Genomic DNA, 17,227 nt, shown 5'->3' with positions numbered 1-17,227 from the left:
CTTCATCTCCCAGGGCTGAGCTGAGTGCATGCAGCAGATGCCATGTATCAAAGCCTACATTACTTACTGTCTGCCAGGCTTCTAGGGAAAGCTTGATAATCTTTGCTGTAGGGAGGTAGAATTATTTTGACACTGTGTGCTAAGAACAGTGCTTAACAAAGCACTTCAACTTTCAGTGAATTGTGCCTGTGGATCAAGGTAGACTTGTTTGCAGTGCCCTCAGTGACCTCGGTAGCATGATCACACGGAGGCCAGAGGTGGTCACTGCTGTGCTGAGGAGGGGAATCCACCTGCTGCCTCCCCTCAGCTCAGGTATGATAATAAAACAGGGCACCTGAAGATTGACAGCCAGTGAATGAGCATCAGTCCACAGAACCTGCCAGGTGCTTGGTGCCTTCCAGTGGATGTCACAGACTGTCCCACTTTGAATTCTGGTATTCAGACATCACTCTTAACTATGGTGGTGTTTCTGATCAAGGGAGTCTCTTTCAGAAGAGTCATGAAGCAGCCTGAAATCCTGACATTGGCGGGAAAGCAGATGGAACCCCAGAGGTCACTTCGAGATATTGGTGTGGGCACTGATAGCCTGCCCTCAGCCCCAGCTGCTCGGAAAGAACAATGAGGAATTTAAATAGGGTATTCTGTTCACATTAAAAAGCTCTGCACAGAAAAAGAAATAGTTATTAGGGGCTGGGAGGCTGGGGATATAGCTCAGTTGGTAGAGTGCTTGCCTCGCATGCGTAAGGCCCTCAGCTCAATTCCCAGCACCACAAAAAAAGAAGCAATCGTTAAAATGAAGCTAGAACCTTATTGGACAAAATGTCATATATTTATATGATAGAGGATTAATATCCAGAATACTCAAAGAGCTCACAAAAATTAACAACATAAATTTTTCAATGGAAAAATGAGCAAATGACCTGAATAGTCTGGTGGCCCACACAACCAGCCGAAGAGGGTCTATAAAGTGCTACTGCACTCAGGAACAGGGAGGCCATGTTTGGGGGAGGGGAGTGTGACACCTCAGCAGGTTTGGTCACCCCATGCTGAGTGGGTCTGCAGACCTCTGGTGGAGACTCTCATTGCCTGGCCTCTGGGGTGGGCTGATCTAATCTCCCCAGAGCACTGGCCACGCCTCCAAGTTCTGCAAGTCACATCTGAGCTGAGCACCAGCTGCTGGGACTTCCCATTAGAACTGTGTCTGTCCTGCCCTGGGAGTACATCTGTCTGGTCTCCTAGACAAGCTCCCATCGACAGCCCTTCCTACCCCGTCCTACCTGTCCCCAGTGAGAAGGGTGGCTGAGACCTGTTACCTCCAGTCTGGGTCCAGGCCAATCCAGCTGGCAGCTTGTGACAACAGAAAAAGAGGAAGGAGCTAAGGTCCCCTGGCTTGTCTCCAAGGGGACACAGGCTGGCAAGTGTGCTGTGTGGTTTTGGGAGGTTTGTGCTGTAGTGCATGCTGTGGTGTGGTCCTAGGAGGTGTGTGCTGGGTGCTGTGGTATGGTTTGGGAGGTATGTGCTGTGGTGTGTGTGCAGTGGTGTGGTTTGGGAGGTGTGTGTTGAGGTGTGTGCTGAGGTGTGTGCAGTGGTATGGTCCTGGGTGGTGTTTGCTGAGGTGTGTGCAGTGATGTGGTTTGGGAGGTGTGTGCTGTGGTGTGTGCAGTGGTGTGGTCCTGGGAGGTGTTTATTGTAGTATGTGCTGTGATGTGGTTTGAGAGGTGTGTGCTGAGGTGTGTGCTGTGGTGAATGCGATGCTGTGGTCCTGGGAGATATGTGCTGAGGTGTGTCCCTGATGTCACTGAAGCATCCTCATGTCCCAGCTAGTACTGGCTTTCCCAGCTGTTAATTGTGTTCCCTCCCAGGCTGGAGAAGAACTTTCATATTAGGAGAGACTTAAGAGTGAAGCTCATGCCCACTGAGCCTGGCCTCAAGGCAGGTACACTAGGGTGACTTCTTGACATCTCTAGAGCTAGTGACCTTTCTGCTCCCACCCAGCATGTTCTACCTACCTAGCACTCCTGGCTTGAGTTTGCAGAACTTGATACAAGACCTTGTTCCTGGGACAAGAAGTTCTACCAGGGACACTTAGGGACAGGATGAGGGTCCTGTTTTCTTTGGATCAAAGTAGTCCTTAGGAGTATGAAAGAGGAACCTTCTTGAAAATGAATTGCACTGAAAAGAACATGCCAGTGACCAGCAGAAAGGCTATAGACAGATGACCATCTACCAGTGACCAGCAGAAAAGCTACAGACAGACGAACGTCCTGGGCTTGAAAGGCCCAAGCAACTAGTGTTGCCACTGCCCAGAGTGAGGGAAATTGGAATGGCAGCATCTCGTCCAGGAGCCAGCACGGAATCCATGAGGTCAGAAGGTGTAGACCAGTGCTCAGGAGGATGAGAGTTGGGCCAGTGAAGACAGGCATCAGTCTGGGGGGTGCTGTTTGTTGGAGAAGTCTGGAGGGGTGGCTGGGGTGAGGGACAGCTCCCTCTGTATCCAGAATCGGGGCTTTCTAGACATAGTGTATCACCCCATTTGGTGTCTGGAGACCTGTCCAGATGACCTTTCCTGGTGGCCCAGGAGCTGTGTCCCATCTTTGGGGTCCATATGACAGAAGGAAAGCACTGGACTTGAAGAGATGAGTGAGAACGTCCAGGTCACATGATTTGTTGATGCCAGGCATCCCAACGTCTGGCTCAGTGCTATCTGTTTTGTTGCACTTAAGTGAAAACTCCTCTGTGTTTTCAGATCAATTTTAGGAAGTACAGTCAATTTGGGAGAAAAGTTGCTTCATCAGACTGACTGAATATGCCTGTTCCTTTCCCCCCAGTGTTTTTTGTGGCTGGTATGACCAGGGAGTTAATAACACCAGCTTTTCCCACTTAATATCTATAATCTCTCCTTGGAAAACCATACATTCTAAAGCCAATTAGAAGGAAATTATTTTCTATTATGTAAAATTTGTGAAATCACTGGATGTGGTGGCACATGCCTGTAATCACAGTGGCTCAGGAGGCTGAGGATCATGAGCTCAAAGACAGTCTCAGAAACTTAGTGAGGCCCTAGGCAACTTAGTGAGACTCTATCTCTAAATAAAATGTAGAAAAGGGTTGGGGGTGTGGCTTAGTGGTTAAGTACCCCTGGCTTCAATCCCTAGCTCACCCCCAACAACAACAACAAAAAAGTTGGGGGAAATTAAACTTTTCAGGCCTAAACCTGGGTTACTTCATTTTGCAAAGCAGTTTGCCATGAGCAATTCTATTTTTAGTTTAAGAATGACTCCACACCTTATTTGTACAAGTAAGCAGTCACCACCTGCCTGGCACAGCCATGAGGCCCAAACTGGTAAAGAAACCATGCTAATAAGAATGACCACCCGTGCACCACTTGTGAATTCATCATAAGCAAGGGGTGCATGGGCGTGTCAGACTCCTACCAGGAAACCCAGGCCACGAGCTTATCAAAAATACCAGACCACCAAATGAAGCAGCCCCTCACTTGAGGCTTGTAAAAGGAGGAGCATCCCAAGACTGGACAGGGAAGCACACTGACCGGTCACCTGGTTGCTCCTCAGGAGCCTTGCCCAGGACATTTGCCACAGAGACAGACCTCTGGATCTCTGCTTCAGCACAGCTTGGTTTCTCCTGCCTGTGTGACCACATACAACCCACTCCAAGCTGACATCTCCAGTGGGCCCTGTGGAACCTCTGCCCTCTGAACCCTGGCCTAGAATAAGCTCTGGGCTTCACAGCTCTGTGCCTGAACAAGTTCTTGGCTAGTTCCTAATCTTACCTGACCACCTGTGGTGACTCTTTGCATCTGTATCTGCCCTCTGCCTTTGCTCTCAGCTCAGCCTCCTGGACCCCTGTGGCCACCTTAACCCTCTCTTATCCTTTCTGACATTGTGTGAAGTGTGATGAGTGACTTGAGTGTTCCAGACATTAGTAATTAAGACTGGAATGAAACAACTCACAATTGCCCAGCTTGTGACTACCAGGTGACCCACGAATATCCAGTGACCTACTACTGCCAAAAGTGGGGTAGCCTGTGAATTCATAGTTATTCAGTAAATTCTGACACTGTGGAGACCACCAAATGTGTTTGTTAAGGGCACAGTTTGCTCATGACACCAACTCCATTGGTTCTTTCTGGTTCAGGGAACGCAATGTCACAATTCTTGGTCTTTCTTTACATCTTTGTCTTTTTATACAAACTTTACCCAGAGTGGCTGCATCCCAATATGCTGTCCTTGCACAACTTTTCCTCATTCAGAAGTAACCCTGGACTTGTTGGTTAGCAGTATGATATCATCTCTTCCTGAAGGAAACCTGAGGAGCAGAGAAGGCCATCTCTATTGCCATCCCTAGGTCGGATCCACAGCTCCTCATGACATAACTGCATGACAGCAGCTGTCATGTTATTCCTGTTGCTAAAACACATTTTTATTATTGGTGGCAAACACATTTGACACAGATATGCCTTTTCTGCAACCCTGTCACTGAAATGGAGAAAGACATACTACGATCTAGTAAAAACTGACAGGTCACCCCACACTATCTCTGAACATATCAAAGAGGTGCATATGTTCATTACCTAAGAGAAAAATCATGAGAATTTATGAAATTTTTTTTCAAGGGAATTTTAATACTGCTATATATTTTCCTCTCCAACTCCAGGAATTTGTTGACCCTCTGCAGTTACTCATAAACATGAAGGATCAGTAACACTGTAGATAAATAAATGCAAGGCTCAAAGACCTGGCTGGCCCAGGGCTTCTTCTTGTGAGAGGAGGCTTAATATCCCCTCAGGGAGGCTGCCAAGGCCATGGCTGAACAACTTCTGGACAGCAGCTAGGCTGTCCCTCTGTGCTGTGGCCAGTACCCAGCCACAAAATTTCAGAGATTCCAAGTGTCAGCCAGAAAGACCCCATTGAGGACCCAAAGCCCAGCGTGCTGAGCAGCGTCCACAGGGGTCCTCCCTCAGCTCTGGCCCCAGGCTGTCCTGTGAGAACTGGGAGCCAAGTGCCTGGAGCAGCCCATGCAAAGGCCTAAGTTCCCTTTGCAGCACAGGTCTGACTGCAGGACAGTGGACCTGACCTCAAGGGAGTGACCAGGTTGCCCTGCTAACCTCTGATGCCCCAAACGTTCTCAACACTATGGAGGAATAACAGCAACTCAAAAGCCCAATGTGTCCAGAGACCTCGGCTCCATGTTCCTTTCATACCAATTTCTCAAAGGGGCATCTGTGCTGGCCCTAACACTGTGATCATGTTAATGGCAGACAGCAATCGAGGGCAGATGAGCAGCACAGCAGGGACCAGGCCTCAACCTTGGGGCTCCAGCGTGGACCCCAACTCGGGACAGGTTTTGCTGACTTCCACTTCCAGCGAGCGGAATCCCAAAATGCACAAAATGCGGTAGCCATTCTGACTCAACAGGCGCACTCCTGAAACCCAGCACAAAATCACGGATATGGAAAACCAACTTCCGTAAACAGGCTTCAGGGAATCCAAAAGGAAGCAAAAATATACAACAGCAGGTAGTTGTCTTCAGGGGTGCCACTAGAAGGGACCTGGAGAAGACAACGCTAGACTGCCTGGAGCAGGGGTGTGTCACTCTCCCAGGGAGATGAACAACCTGCCCTTTGGTAGGGAGGCACCCGGTGCAGGTGCATTTAAAACCCAGGGAAGCTCTCCTTGCCGAAAGCCAGTGTGCACCCTAGGTCTCCCAAGGTTGCAGGTTAAACCCTTTTCCTCAACTCCCCAGGAATCCTCCTGCCTAGGTCAGCTGTCCTGAGGGTAAGTGCCAGGATTGTGGCCAGGAGGATGTACTCTCTCTGCTATAAATGTCTGTTATTTAAACCAAAGGGAAGATGCACCCTTCAGAGCTCACCTGCAGGGACCCATCTCCTCCAACCAAAACCCACCTGCCTACACTTAACTCCCAGTCAGTCCATTCACAGTAAGATGGACTGCAGAGGTACACCACCCATAGCCCAGTCATTTCCCTCCTGAATACCCCTGCATTGGCACAGGAGCTCTGAGGACAACTCACATCCAAACCACATCCCTTAATAAGCTCCATGTTTTAAGGGCCACCTCAGATGCATTTCAGGTAGGGAGCCTACCCCAAACACTCCTTCCACCCAGGACTGGCATTCCCCCCGTGGTCATCCATGTGGTCTTGATTCTTCATCACACAACTCGATCCTAATGATCTCAGACAGCATCATCCACTGGATGCCTTCATGATTGGACCTTGAGAACATTCCCCAAGGAATGTGGAGAAACAGCTGCACTGTCTAAATAAAGATTAGACACAATGATAAGAGCATGGTCTCCTAGATACTATGTCACACTGCACCCAAGCAAAAAGTAGAAATTTTCTTTTTTATAAAAAGAAAGAGCCTGTTATTTACCTCTTTATTCATACATCATTTCAACTTTGCAGATAATTAGCATGAAAAACAATAATACAACTAATTCCAATGAACGTAGACTAACCTCTGATAAACCCTGCACCTGTTTTTTTTATATCCTCTCTGTCCACTATACCAGAACACCTCATGACCATTTCCTTTAAATATCCACTATGTATTTTGTAATGATGTGAATATTTTCCCTTAGAAGGAGAAAGTCCTTGTCAACTTAGGTATATAAGGTGGATTCAGGGGAGCTGCATGAGGACCCTGAATGCACAAGCAGTGGACAGAGGAGGCTCACCCCTGAGAGGAGCATAGGGGTGCAGCGTTGTGGAGTAGGAGCCCAGGAGATGGCACCAGGAGATCTTCATCATCTGACGGGGAGAGAAGAAGAAACCATGGAACCCAAATCCCCTACTTTACTGTTTCCTGAAAGACTCAACACTCAACATTTTCCTCAGAGCCCCAGTGACATCCTGGTTCCTGAAACTGTAGATTAAGGGGTTCAGCACAGGGGTGAGTATGGTGTAAAACACAGAAACCACCATGTCCTTCTGAGGAGTGTGGTAGGAGCTGGGGAGCATGTAGGTGTAGACGGCAGCACCATAGAAGAGTGTGACCACCATCATGTGTGAGGAGCAGGTGGCCAGGGCCTTCCTCCTGCCCTCTGCTGAGTTCATCCTGTGGATGGTGAGGAGGATGCAGAAATAGGAGCCTGAAATGACTGTCACAGGGATGAGGAGCATGAGGACACAGCACAGGTACATGAGTGTCTCATAGAGCTAGGTGTCTGAGCAGGAGAGCTTCATCACAGCAGGAACTTCACAGAAGAAGTGCTGGATCTCCCGGGATCTGCAGAATGGGAAGGTCATGGTGACAGGAGTCAGCATGAAGCCATCCACTGATCCCAGGAACCAGCAGCCAGACGCCAGAAGAAGACACACCCTGTGGTTCATGAGCATAGGATAATGGAGCGGATGGCAGATGGCCATGTAGCGGTCATAGGCCATGGCTGCCAGAAGGAAATATTCTGAACCACCAAGTGTCAAGTAAAGGAACATCTGTATCCCACATTCAGGGACAGAAATGGTACTCACACCTAGCACCTGGTCCAGGAGCATCTTGGGCACAGTGATGGAGATGTACATCATGTCCATGAGGGACAGCTGGCTGATGAAAAAGTACATGGGGGTGTGGAGTTTGGCACTGGAGTGTATCAGGATGATCAGGACAGCATTTCCAGACAAGGCCATCAGGAAAACCAGAAAAATGACCACACAAAGCAGAGTTGGGTGTTGGGATTGACTGAAGAGTCCCACCAAGATGAAATCTGCCCACCCTGTGTTGTTGGTCATTCAGGTCCATGAGGTTCCACCTTGTCCACCAAGAAAGCTTTAGTTAGTGTTGTACAGAGGGCTGAAGTGAATTCTTAGCTGCCACACACCTGTGCACCAGTCAGATTGTGCCAACCAGAGGATATTCCAGAGCCTGTAGATCCTAGGAGTTCAGATGACCTGTAGTAAACAATACTTTTTAAAAAGTATCTAGAAGCTCACCTGTGTGTGAAGTGACTTGGTAACTTGTAGTGAGGTTGCAACAGTTCAAGTTCATGAGCTTCCTGAAGAAAGTAGTTTGTTAATGACAAGTGCATATTTTCAGAATCATTGCTCAAAAAAGTAAGGGACATTTGCAAACAAGGGGAATCACTAATTCCTGAGTTTAAGTTATTCAAGTGTGAAATAAGTGTTAATATTTCTGGTTTAACAATCTGGTTTTAGCTGGCATCCAAAGACTCTCAGATCTATATGGTATATTTGAAATGTTTAAAAAGTTGCTGAGACATAATTTGTGGAATGCACATTTAACATTTGAACCCCCAAGTCTATAGGACAAGGACATGTGGGAGGTTCTGTGAATCTGGAATGACTCTGCTATTCTCTCCAGCACACTGCAGTCTTCACACAGGACCAAACCTTTTGAGACCTGAGGGGCACCCACCCATAAAGATCCAAGGTCATGACTGGTTTCCAACCTTGACTCTTGCTATCCCTGACCTCCCCTTCTTTGTCCACTCTGCCTGAGAGATGATTAGAATGACACCTGACACCAGGTGTGGTGAGGATGAAGTGAGGAAAAGAAATGAAATTTTCCTGAATTCTGACTTTCACAAATGAAGAAACAGGCATGCTGTTGATTGACAACTGCACTACTCACCCTTCAGAACCTGTCCTAGACCTGGCTGTCACTGCTATTGTACTGTGAGATTCCATACTTCATTTCTCCAATTTGGGTACCTATATATATCTCCAATACTTGGTTTTCAGGATTACATGAGAAAAGACATGCAAGTAAAGCTTACAATCAACTTTAAAGGAAAGTATTTGGATTTGACAATTTTTATGTTGTGTTATTTATTTTATATAAAATAAAGAAGCTTTAAATATATATGTAAATAAATGTAAATATGAACAACAGTCTGAGATAGTTATTGGTATGACCCTCACTAAGCACAGCTTCCTGGAAAAGCTCTTATGAAAATTCAGCTCAGCCAGGGCTCATCCTGGTCCATCTTCAAGCTCTGCCATTTGCACTCAATCTCAGGTGCAGAACAAGCATTCGGGCATCACTGCTATTCATCAGAAAGGCTTTGGTTGTTTTGCCAATACCATCTGCTTTATTGACAGCCACAATCAGTTTTCACGGACACTGAGAGACAGAGAGTTAACAGAACCACACGGAGAGGTCTCAGGGGCAGCTCACTGTTGCCTCCTTTGTCTTGATGCTCAGCCACCTCTGTGTAGAAGCTGAACACAGGTCAAGGGCTTGTTAACATTGTCTGCACTTCTAGAGGTCATTTTCAGTCTCTACAGGAAAAACAGCATCCATAATATTTGAGGCAGGATTTTTATATAGTGACAAAATAAGTAAAAAGGGCAATGAACATAAAATGTGCCCCAGCTTTCTTAAGGAAATCAATAGTGGCTTCTTCCACGTTTTCTATTAAAGAGATTAAACCTTTCCAATCTTCTTCCTCTGAAAGCATAACTGTTAAATTTGATTCTCTCTCAGCCTGAGGGTCTGATGTCTCTTCTCTCTAGAAAGACTAGCAGTAGCCAGAATAAAAAGGTGTTTTTTTTTTTAAGAAAGGAAAGTTGAAGCACATTTTCTCCCTTGTAGTATTTCCTAAATCAGATGTGATAGTCCACTTTTGACAGCCCCTGCTGGGAGGCACTAAAGCAGTGGACACAGCTTCTGATGCTGTAGACCCTAGGGTCCAGCATGACTGAGACCCACTGCAGAGGTGGACAGCAGGAGAGGTGCAGGCCCAGGGACAGAGATGGTAGGTGGGTAGGGGGTAGTAGGTGGATGATAGACAGAGGAGAGAGACATGATAGACAGATAGACTTCCTGTCCATGAAATCCTAACCTGTTGGCAGATGAAGGCTGAGCTCTTTGGAGAATTTGAGATCTTTCCCATGAACTGAAGTCACACCTTCTGTCCCGTCAACCTCTGTGGACAAAGTGGAGCAAGGAATGGACACAAACAGCTGCAGTGAAGACAGGGGCAGAATTTTCTGAGAGGACAGAGGAGAGAGGGGGCAGTGAGGGAGAGGCTCTGCCACTGTTCCAGAGCCCAGAACCCCAAGAACACACAGGACCAGGGACAGTCTGCTCCACATCCTGGGCCTGTCCCACCTGCTCTCTTACTCTTCTCTAGGCACCTGCGTACATTTCATGGGAAAAGCCTAGCACATGTTTAACTTGGGGAATTGGTGACAATTTTAGCAGACAAACACACAGCCACCTTATTAGCCAGCATCACCCAGGAATTGCTGACCATGCTCTGCCTTCCCCAGAGCCTCTGAGGTCCTACTCTTCTTATTTCTTCCTAGTACAGACTGACAATCCAGGGTCTCAGGGTCTCTGCCTATCATCACACAAGTGATCCGAGGGAGGGCCATGTCCCACCCCAGGGTGCAGCAGAGCACCACACTGCCTTAGTGTCCTTGGAACGCAGTGTCCTCCCTCTGCCATGGACAGCTCGGGTCTGGTCCACCCACTGTGTGTGTCATCAGGGAAAAATGAACATGCTCAGGACACTTGCTTCCAACATTGCTGTGACCTCAGGAGTGACCCCCATGTGAAGCAAGGACAGCCCTTCTCCCTCTGCAAAGTTGCAGTCTTGGGACAACTAATGCATCTTCCTACCACCATCTGAAGCATAAGAAGGAATATATACTCCTATGTCCATAAATAGTCCAAAATAAAAACATATTTCTTAAGATGTGGCAGCAAATAAATTCTATATGAAAATTTGAAGATGAGAACACATTTCTATTTGTCAGAAAAATAGGTGATAGAGAAGATGAGGAAATGCCGTGAGGACCTAACAGACCACCTGAACAGCAGGTCAGCAAGCCCAGCACAGCCATGGCCCTGAGCACCAAGGCCACCTGCCTGGCTGAACTCACCTCAGAGGAGGCTGTGCCTCACCCAGATGGCCAGGGAGTGTGGCCTGGCTAAGTCACCAGGAAGAGGAGGGTGGCGTCACTCCTGGATTAGGATGCTCACAAGGGACTGGATGAGATATGTTTGTTCACACATCCTCTGGGGCCCAGAGGACACTGCAGTTAGAGCTAAGGAAGCAGCAGAGCTCTCTGGGGCACAGCTCTGGGTCATCCTCATCCTGTCCTGTCTCCCTCTTTGTTCAACTCCAGGCTTCACCAATGTTAACAGTCCTCTCCACTCTCACACTGTCTACAACACCTGACCAGTGACATGTAGGAGGAGTTAGTCTGGATTGGTTTATCAACCACACCGTGTGTGTGTGTGTGTGTGTGTGTGTGTGTGTGTGTGTGTGTGTTGTGTAAGAAAAGCATCACCTCCTCAGTGTCCTGGAAGCCTGGAAGGAGTCCTCCTCACAGGTCCACCTCACTCTCTTACGTCCGTGCTTGTGCTCCTTGTTTCCTGTCATTCATTGGCCATCTAGGTCATTGTGATTTAGAATTTAATTTTAAAGTATTTGTTTTTATTTCAACTACTGACATGCAAATTATTGAGAAGTCTCAAAGCACAAACTGTTTCATTGAAAATTTAAATGTTTACTGTAATATATTTACCCAGATAAAAATCATGCTTTAAATGTTAAGAGTGGAGGTGTAGCTCAGGGATTATGTCTCCTGCTGAGCATGCATGAAGCCCTGAGTTCAATAACTAGGTATGCAGTAAAATGAAATAAATCCTATCCTGCCTACAAATTACAAGTGTTTCAAACATCTGTTCAGTGTACACCTGTTGTAGCAGCTACAGTGAAATAGAGGAAGATAGAAGCAAGATCCTTCAACATCTATTTTTTAATAGTTCCTTTTCAAAATTTGCAGTGAAATTCTTCTCAACTTTTTTTTTTAATCTATGTCTGAAACAATGCTTATCATTTACCCTGCCATGGAGGTCTTGTGACAGCCTGGGTCCACACACACACACACACACACACACACACACACACACACACTGTTGGTCAGGCTGCCTCCTGAGCTGTACCTACCTGTGACCTGCAGGGCTTCAGCCTGTAGATGGCTTATCCTGCCTCCTTGCCCCCTGGTTTCCTGTAACACTGTGGGATTCAGCCCTGGAGTCCTTTCAAGTGTGGGAGAAACTAAGAAGCTGGGACTTTTCTCCCTGCTGGAGATGGTCCATGGCAGCTGAAGCACCTGGGCACAACAGGGACCCTCTTGGCTCCAGGCTCCAGCTTCCAGAAGGCATTTTGTGTTCCAGCAGCACTGCAGGATGTGGGCACCAGGGTCGCTATGGCGTCCTGCCTGTGGCTCGGCATATAGTCTCCACACTCAGTAGAGAGCACACAGCAGATGCAGAGGGAGGAATGGGGTCCTTAGCTGACAGGCTCCCTTCTGCTCCACCAGCCTCACTTAGGTCATGGCCACTTTGTAGCCAAATCCATGCATGAAGTCTCTTCAGCTTGAAATTTGGGATGTTTTCTTTTATCAAACTGATTTAATGTGGTTACTATGTATCAGGTGATTTAAACAGGAATGTACTCGTTTCCTAAAGGTGCAGTTTTTCCATGCTCAAATCCATCGATTATAAACTGAGCTGAAATAAAAATGCTTATGCAGAAATCACTCTCTTAAAGACATCAACCAGTTGCACAGTTTATTTTGTAAAGTAATTCCCTCCAGGGAATAGTCATCCAAACATTTTGATATATAGCAATAAGTTGCTCTCTGTTAACCACGAAATCATGCTTCAACATCCAGCTGGAATATGGTATTTCTACACCAGCCTGGAGTATGGTATTTTTCCACCTTAGAAAATTTGTTAGAGTCATATTTGACTTGCATTTCTCGCTTACTAATATATCTATATGATTTTTCATGTTTTTCCATATAACTACCACTTTATGGAATGACTATGTTCTTTGCACATTTTTTTATAGTGAAATCTTTTCTTCATAAATATACAGTGATATACAATGCTTTATATATTCAAAACAGTAACTGAGTAGTATGGACTACAACATTTAATTTCAGTGGTTATTTTCATCAGAATTTTCTAAAGTATTGTGTTTATTTTGACAAATTTAATGAGTCCTTTCTATGTATTTCTGTTGGGAAAATCTTTGCACATTTTGGGATCGTCTAAAATATCCCCTTTCAAATTTCTATTGAATGAAGTTGAGTTTTTTGTTTGTTTGTTTGTTTGTTTTGGTTTTTGCTTTTGTATAGTTAACTGCTGAGACAGCAATAATTTATTTGGCTTGCACTATGCTAGGGACTGTTGGCATGGCCCCTTTCACATAGCTATGAACTTCCAAAGTTAAATATGCTTTTTTATAACTCATTCATTCAAAAAAATTTGGTCAATAACTTATAGGTATTTATTCCAATACAGAGTATTCCAGCCACTAGATTTGGTTTACTTAGTGAAAAGAAGACTCTGCCCGCCAATCTAATAGCAAATACAGGCAATAGGCTAAGGGATATGTAATGTAATTTCATGGGTTCATAACTACAGTAAATGGCATTGTTTACAGAAATAAAAAGTAGTGTCCTAAAAACTATAGGGATGCCCTGAATTCTCCAAATAGCCAAAGCAGCCTTGATGAGAAGAACAGACTGGAGCCTCCAGAATGCTCTATTTCAAGTGATTTTTACTACAATAATGAAACCACAGCACTGTCCTAAGTACAGAAGTGTGTATCAATGGAATGAAGAGCCCCCAAACACACCCACTCATGGTAGGCTATCAGTCGTTGATGAGGGTCCCATGGATGAGGAGTGGCATAGAAGAGTCTGTTCAGTGAATGGCTCAGCAGAAGCTGGACATCTTCCTCGGGAGAACATAAGTAAGTCCTTCTTACTGCACAAACACAATTTAAATCAGGTAGAATAAGGCTTAGGTGTAAAACATGAAATTTTAATCTCTAAATAAATAACAAAGGGAAACAGTCCTTCACATGGTCTTGACAATGATATTCTGGACAACACCAGAAAACACAATCTACAACATGCAAAAATTAAAATGAATAAATACAAGATGCTAGAAAGCTTCTGCACAGCAAAGAAAGATATCAACCAGATGCACAGGCAGCCTACCCAACAGAACAATATTGGCCATCTGTATACCACATGAGGGGTTAAAAACCACACTACAAGAGCAACTCAAGCAACATGACAGCAAAAATCAAATAATTCAATTAAAAAATAGGCATTTTTCTGAATTGAACAGACAAGTGGCCAAAAGTTTATGGAAAGCTGCTGAGCATCATGGATCATCAGGAAGAGGCGATTAAAACCAGCTTGAAATACCAGTTCACACACGTCAGGGTGGTTATTGACAAAACCACGAAGTCAGGCATTGCAGAACATGTGGAGAACACAGAACGCTTGCACCCTGCGGAGGAATCGTATATTCTGGCAGCTATAACTGACAGCTGCCTGAGCCTTCGACATCTACTAAAAATGGGACTGCTAAGGGACTTGGTGATCCCATTTCTGGGTCTGTATCCAAAGGTAGTGAAATAAGCTCCTCAAGAACCTGTTCTCCATGTTTATTGTGCTGGTGCCCAGAGGAGGCAAGACATGGAAGCCAACTTCTTGTCTGGCAGAGGTGGATAGATGAGGAAGACGTGGCATGTAGCTGTCTATATCTACAGGCATATAGACATATAGAATGGGTGCCACTCAGTCCTCAGAAGGAGATACTGCCACTGAGATCCCATGGCTGGAGAACTCCAGGCCAAGTAAATGAAGGCAGACACAGAAAGACCAGCGGTGCATGGCCTCAGGTCTACGTGGAATCTAAGTAGGAGGGACAGATGCAGAGAGTAGGTGGTGGTCGCCAAGGGCTGGGGTGGTAGGGACATGTTGACAGGGAGAACAAGTTTTCAGTTACAATGCAAATACATCTGGAATTATGAAACATAGCACAAGGACTTTGGTTAAGAGTACCATGTGTTATGTGTGAAATTTTTCATGAGAGCATATTTTAACTGTGCTCAGTGCAAAGAAAAAAGAGAGCAAATCTGATAGTAAAGACGTGAGGTAATGAATGTGTTAGTTCACTCATTCCAGTAATCACATTCAGCATATCAAATGCTATAACTTTACACTGTATACCTACATATATACAAGTTTTTCTCTTCATTCATACCTCTCTATATTTGATAAGAATCAGTGGACTATAGCTAAACAGAATGAATCCTTGGTTATTGAACTCTTAGATGGTTTTATAACTATTTATTTATACAGCACTTCAGAGAATTAGCAGGATAAAGATTACTTCTACCAATTCCCATGTACCCTTAACTTCTTCACACCTATGAGGAACCCTGTAACTCCTTTTGCTTCACAAGGTTTTTTCCTGTTTGCACCTCATCAGATGAACACTCATGACCACATCCTCTAAATATCCACAATCTGTTTCCTAATAATATGATTTTTCCCCTAGTGAGGGAAAAATCCTTGTCAACTTAGGTATATAAGGTGGATTCAGGGGAGCTGCATGAGGACCCTGAATGCACAAGCAGCGGACAAGGAGGCTCACCCCTGAGAGGAGCATAAGGGTGCAGCACTGTGGAGTAGGAGCCCAGGGGAGGGCACCAGGAGATCTTCATCATCTGACGTGGAGAGAAGGAGAAACCATGGAACCCAAATCCCCTACTTTACTGTTTCCTGAAAGACAGGTCCCACACTCAACATTTTCCTCAGAGCCCCTGTGACATCCTTGTTCCTGAAACTGTAGATTAAGGGGTTCAGCACAGGGGTAAGAATGGTGTAAAACACAGACATCACCATGTCCTTCTGAGGAGTGTGGTAGGAGCTGGGGAGCATGTAGGTGTAGACGGCAGCACCATAGAAGAGTGTGACCACCATCATGTGTGAGGAGCAGGTGGCCAGGGCCTTCCTCCTGCCCTCTGCTGAGTTCATCCTGTGGATGGTGAGGAGGATGCAGGAATAGGAGCCTGAAATGACTGTCACAGGGATGAGAAGCATGAGGACACAGCACAGGTACATGAGTGTCTCATAGAGCGAGGTGTCTGAGCAGGAGAGCTTCATCACAGCAGGGACTTCACAGAAGAAGTGCTGGATCTCCAGGGATCTGCAGAATGGGTAGGTCAAGGTGACAGGAGTCAGCATGAAGCCATCCACTGATCCCAGGAACCAGCAGCCAGATGCCAGGAGGAGACACACTCTATGGTTAATGAGGACTGGATAGCGAAGTGGATGGCAGATGGCCATGTAGCGGTCATAGGCCATGGCTGCCAGAAGGAAAAACTCAGAACCTACTAGTGTCAAGTAGAGGAACATCTGTATCCCACATTCAGGGACAGAAATGGTACTCAAACCCAGCACCTGGTCCAGGAGCATCTTGGGCACAGTGATGGAGATGGACATCATGTCCATGAGGGACAGCTGGCTGATGAAGAAGTACATGGGGGTGTGGAGTTTGGCACTGGAGTGTATCAGGATGATCAGGACAGCATTTCCAGACAAGGCCATCAGGAAAACCAGAAAAATGACCATACAAAGCAGAGCTGGGTGTTGAGATTGCCTGAAGAGTCCCACCAGGATGAAATATGCCCACCCCGTGTGGTTGGTCATCCAGGTGGTGATGTCCATGAGGCTCCACTTTGGCTACCAAGAAAGCTTTGGGTTAATGTTGTACAGAGGGCTGAAGTGAATTCTTAGCTGCCACACACCTGTGTACCAGCCTGATTGTGGCAACCAGAGGATATTCCAGAGCCTGTAGATCCTAGGAATTCAGATGACCTGTAATAAACAATATTTTTTAAAAAGTATCTAAAAACTCACCTGTGGGTGAAGTGAGTTGGTAACTTGTAGTGAGGTTGCAACAGTTCAAGTTCATGAGCTTCCTGAACAAAGCAGTTTGTTAATGACAAGTGCATATTTTCAGAATCATTGCTCAAAAAAGTAAGGGACATTTGCAAACAAGGAGAATCACTAATTCCTGAGTTTAAGTTATTCAAGTGTGAAATAAGTGTTGATATTTCTGGTTTAACAATCTGGTTTTAGCTGGCATCCAAAGACTCTCAGATCTATATGGTATATTTGAAATGTTTAAAAAGTTGCTGAGACATAATTTGTGCAATGCATATTTAACATTTGAACCCCCAAAGCCTATAGGACCAGGACATGCCAGGAGGTTCTGTGTGTCTGGAATGACTCTGCTGTTCTCTCCAGCACACTGCAGTCTTCACACAGAACCAAACCTTTTGATATCTGAGGGGCACCCACCCATAAAGATCCAAGGTCATGACTGGTTTCCAAC

At 45.8% G+C, this 17,227-nt stretch overlaps 1 protein-coding gene and 1 pseudogene across 1 annotated transcript; both read right to left on the bottom strand.

The window, feature by feature from the left end:
* Window positions 1–6,837: 6,837 nt before the first annotated feature.
* Window positions 6,838–7,782, bottom strand: LOC139703606 (olfactory receptor 2T29-like; annotated as a pseudogene).
* A 7,812-nt stretch (window positions 7,783–15,594) lies between these two features.
* On the bottom strand, window positions 15,595–16,557 carry LOC139703603 (olfactory receptor 2T29-like). The gene has a single exon (XM_071607092.1). The coding sequence runs from the start codon at window positions 16,555–16,557 to the stop codon at window positions 15,595–15,597; it is 963 nt and encodes a 320-aa protein (XP_071463193.1).
* Window positions 16,558–17,227: the final 670 nt, after the last annotated feature.

This window comes from Marmota flaviventris, assembly GCF_047511675.1.
Source record: "Marmota flaviventris isolate mMarFla1 chromosome 5 unlocalized genomic scaffold, mMarFla1.hap1 SUPER_5_unloc_1, whole genome shotgun sequence".
Classification (NCBI taxonomy): Eukaryota; Metazoa; Chordata; class Mammalia; order Rodentia; family Sciuridae; genus Marmota; species Marmota flaviventris.
Note: the sequence above shows the minus strand (reverse complement) of the source record. Positions and strands in the feature narration are given on the sequence as shown.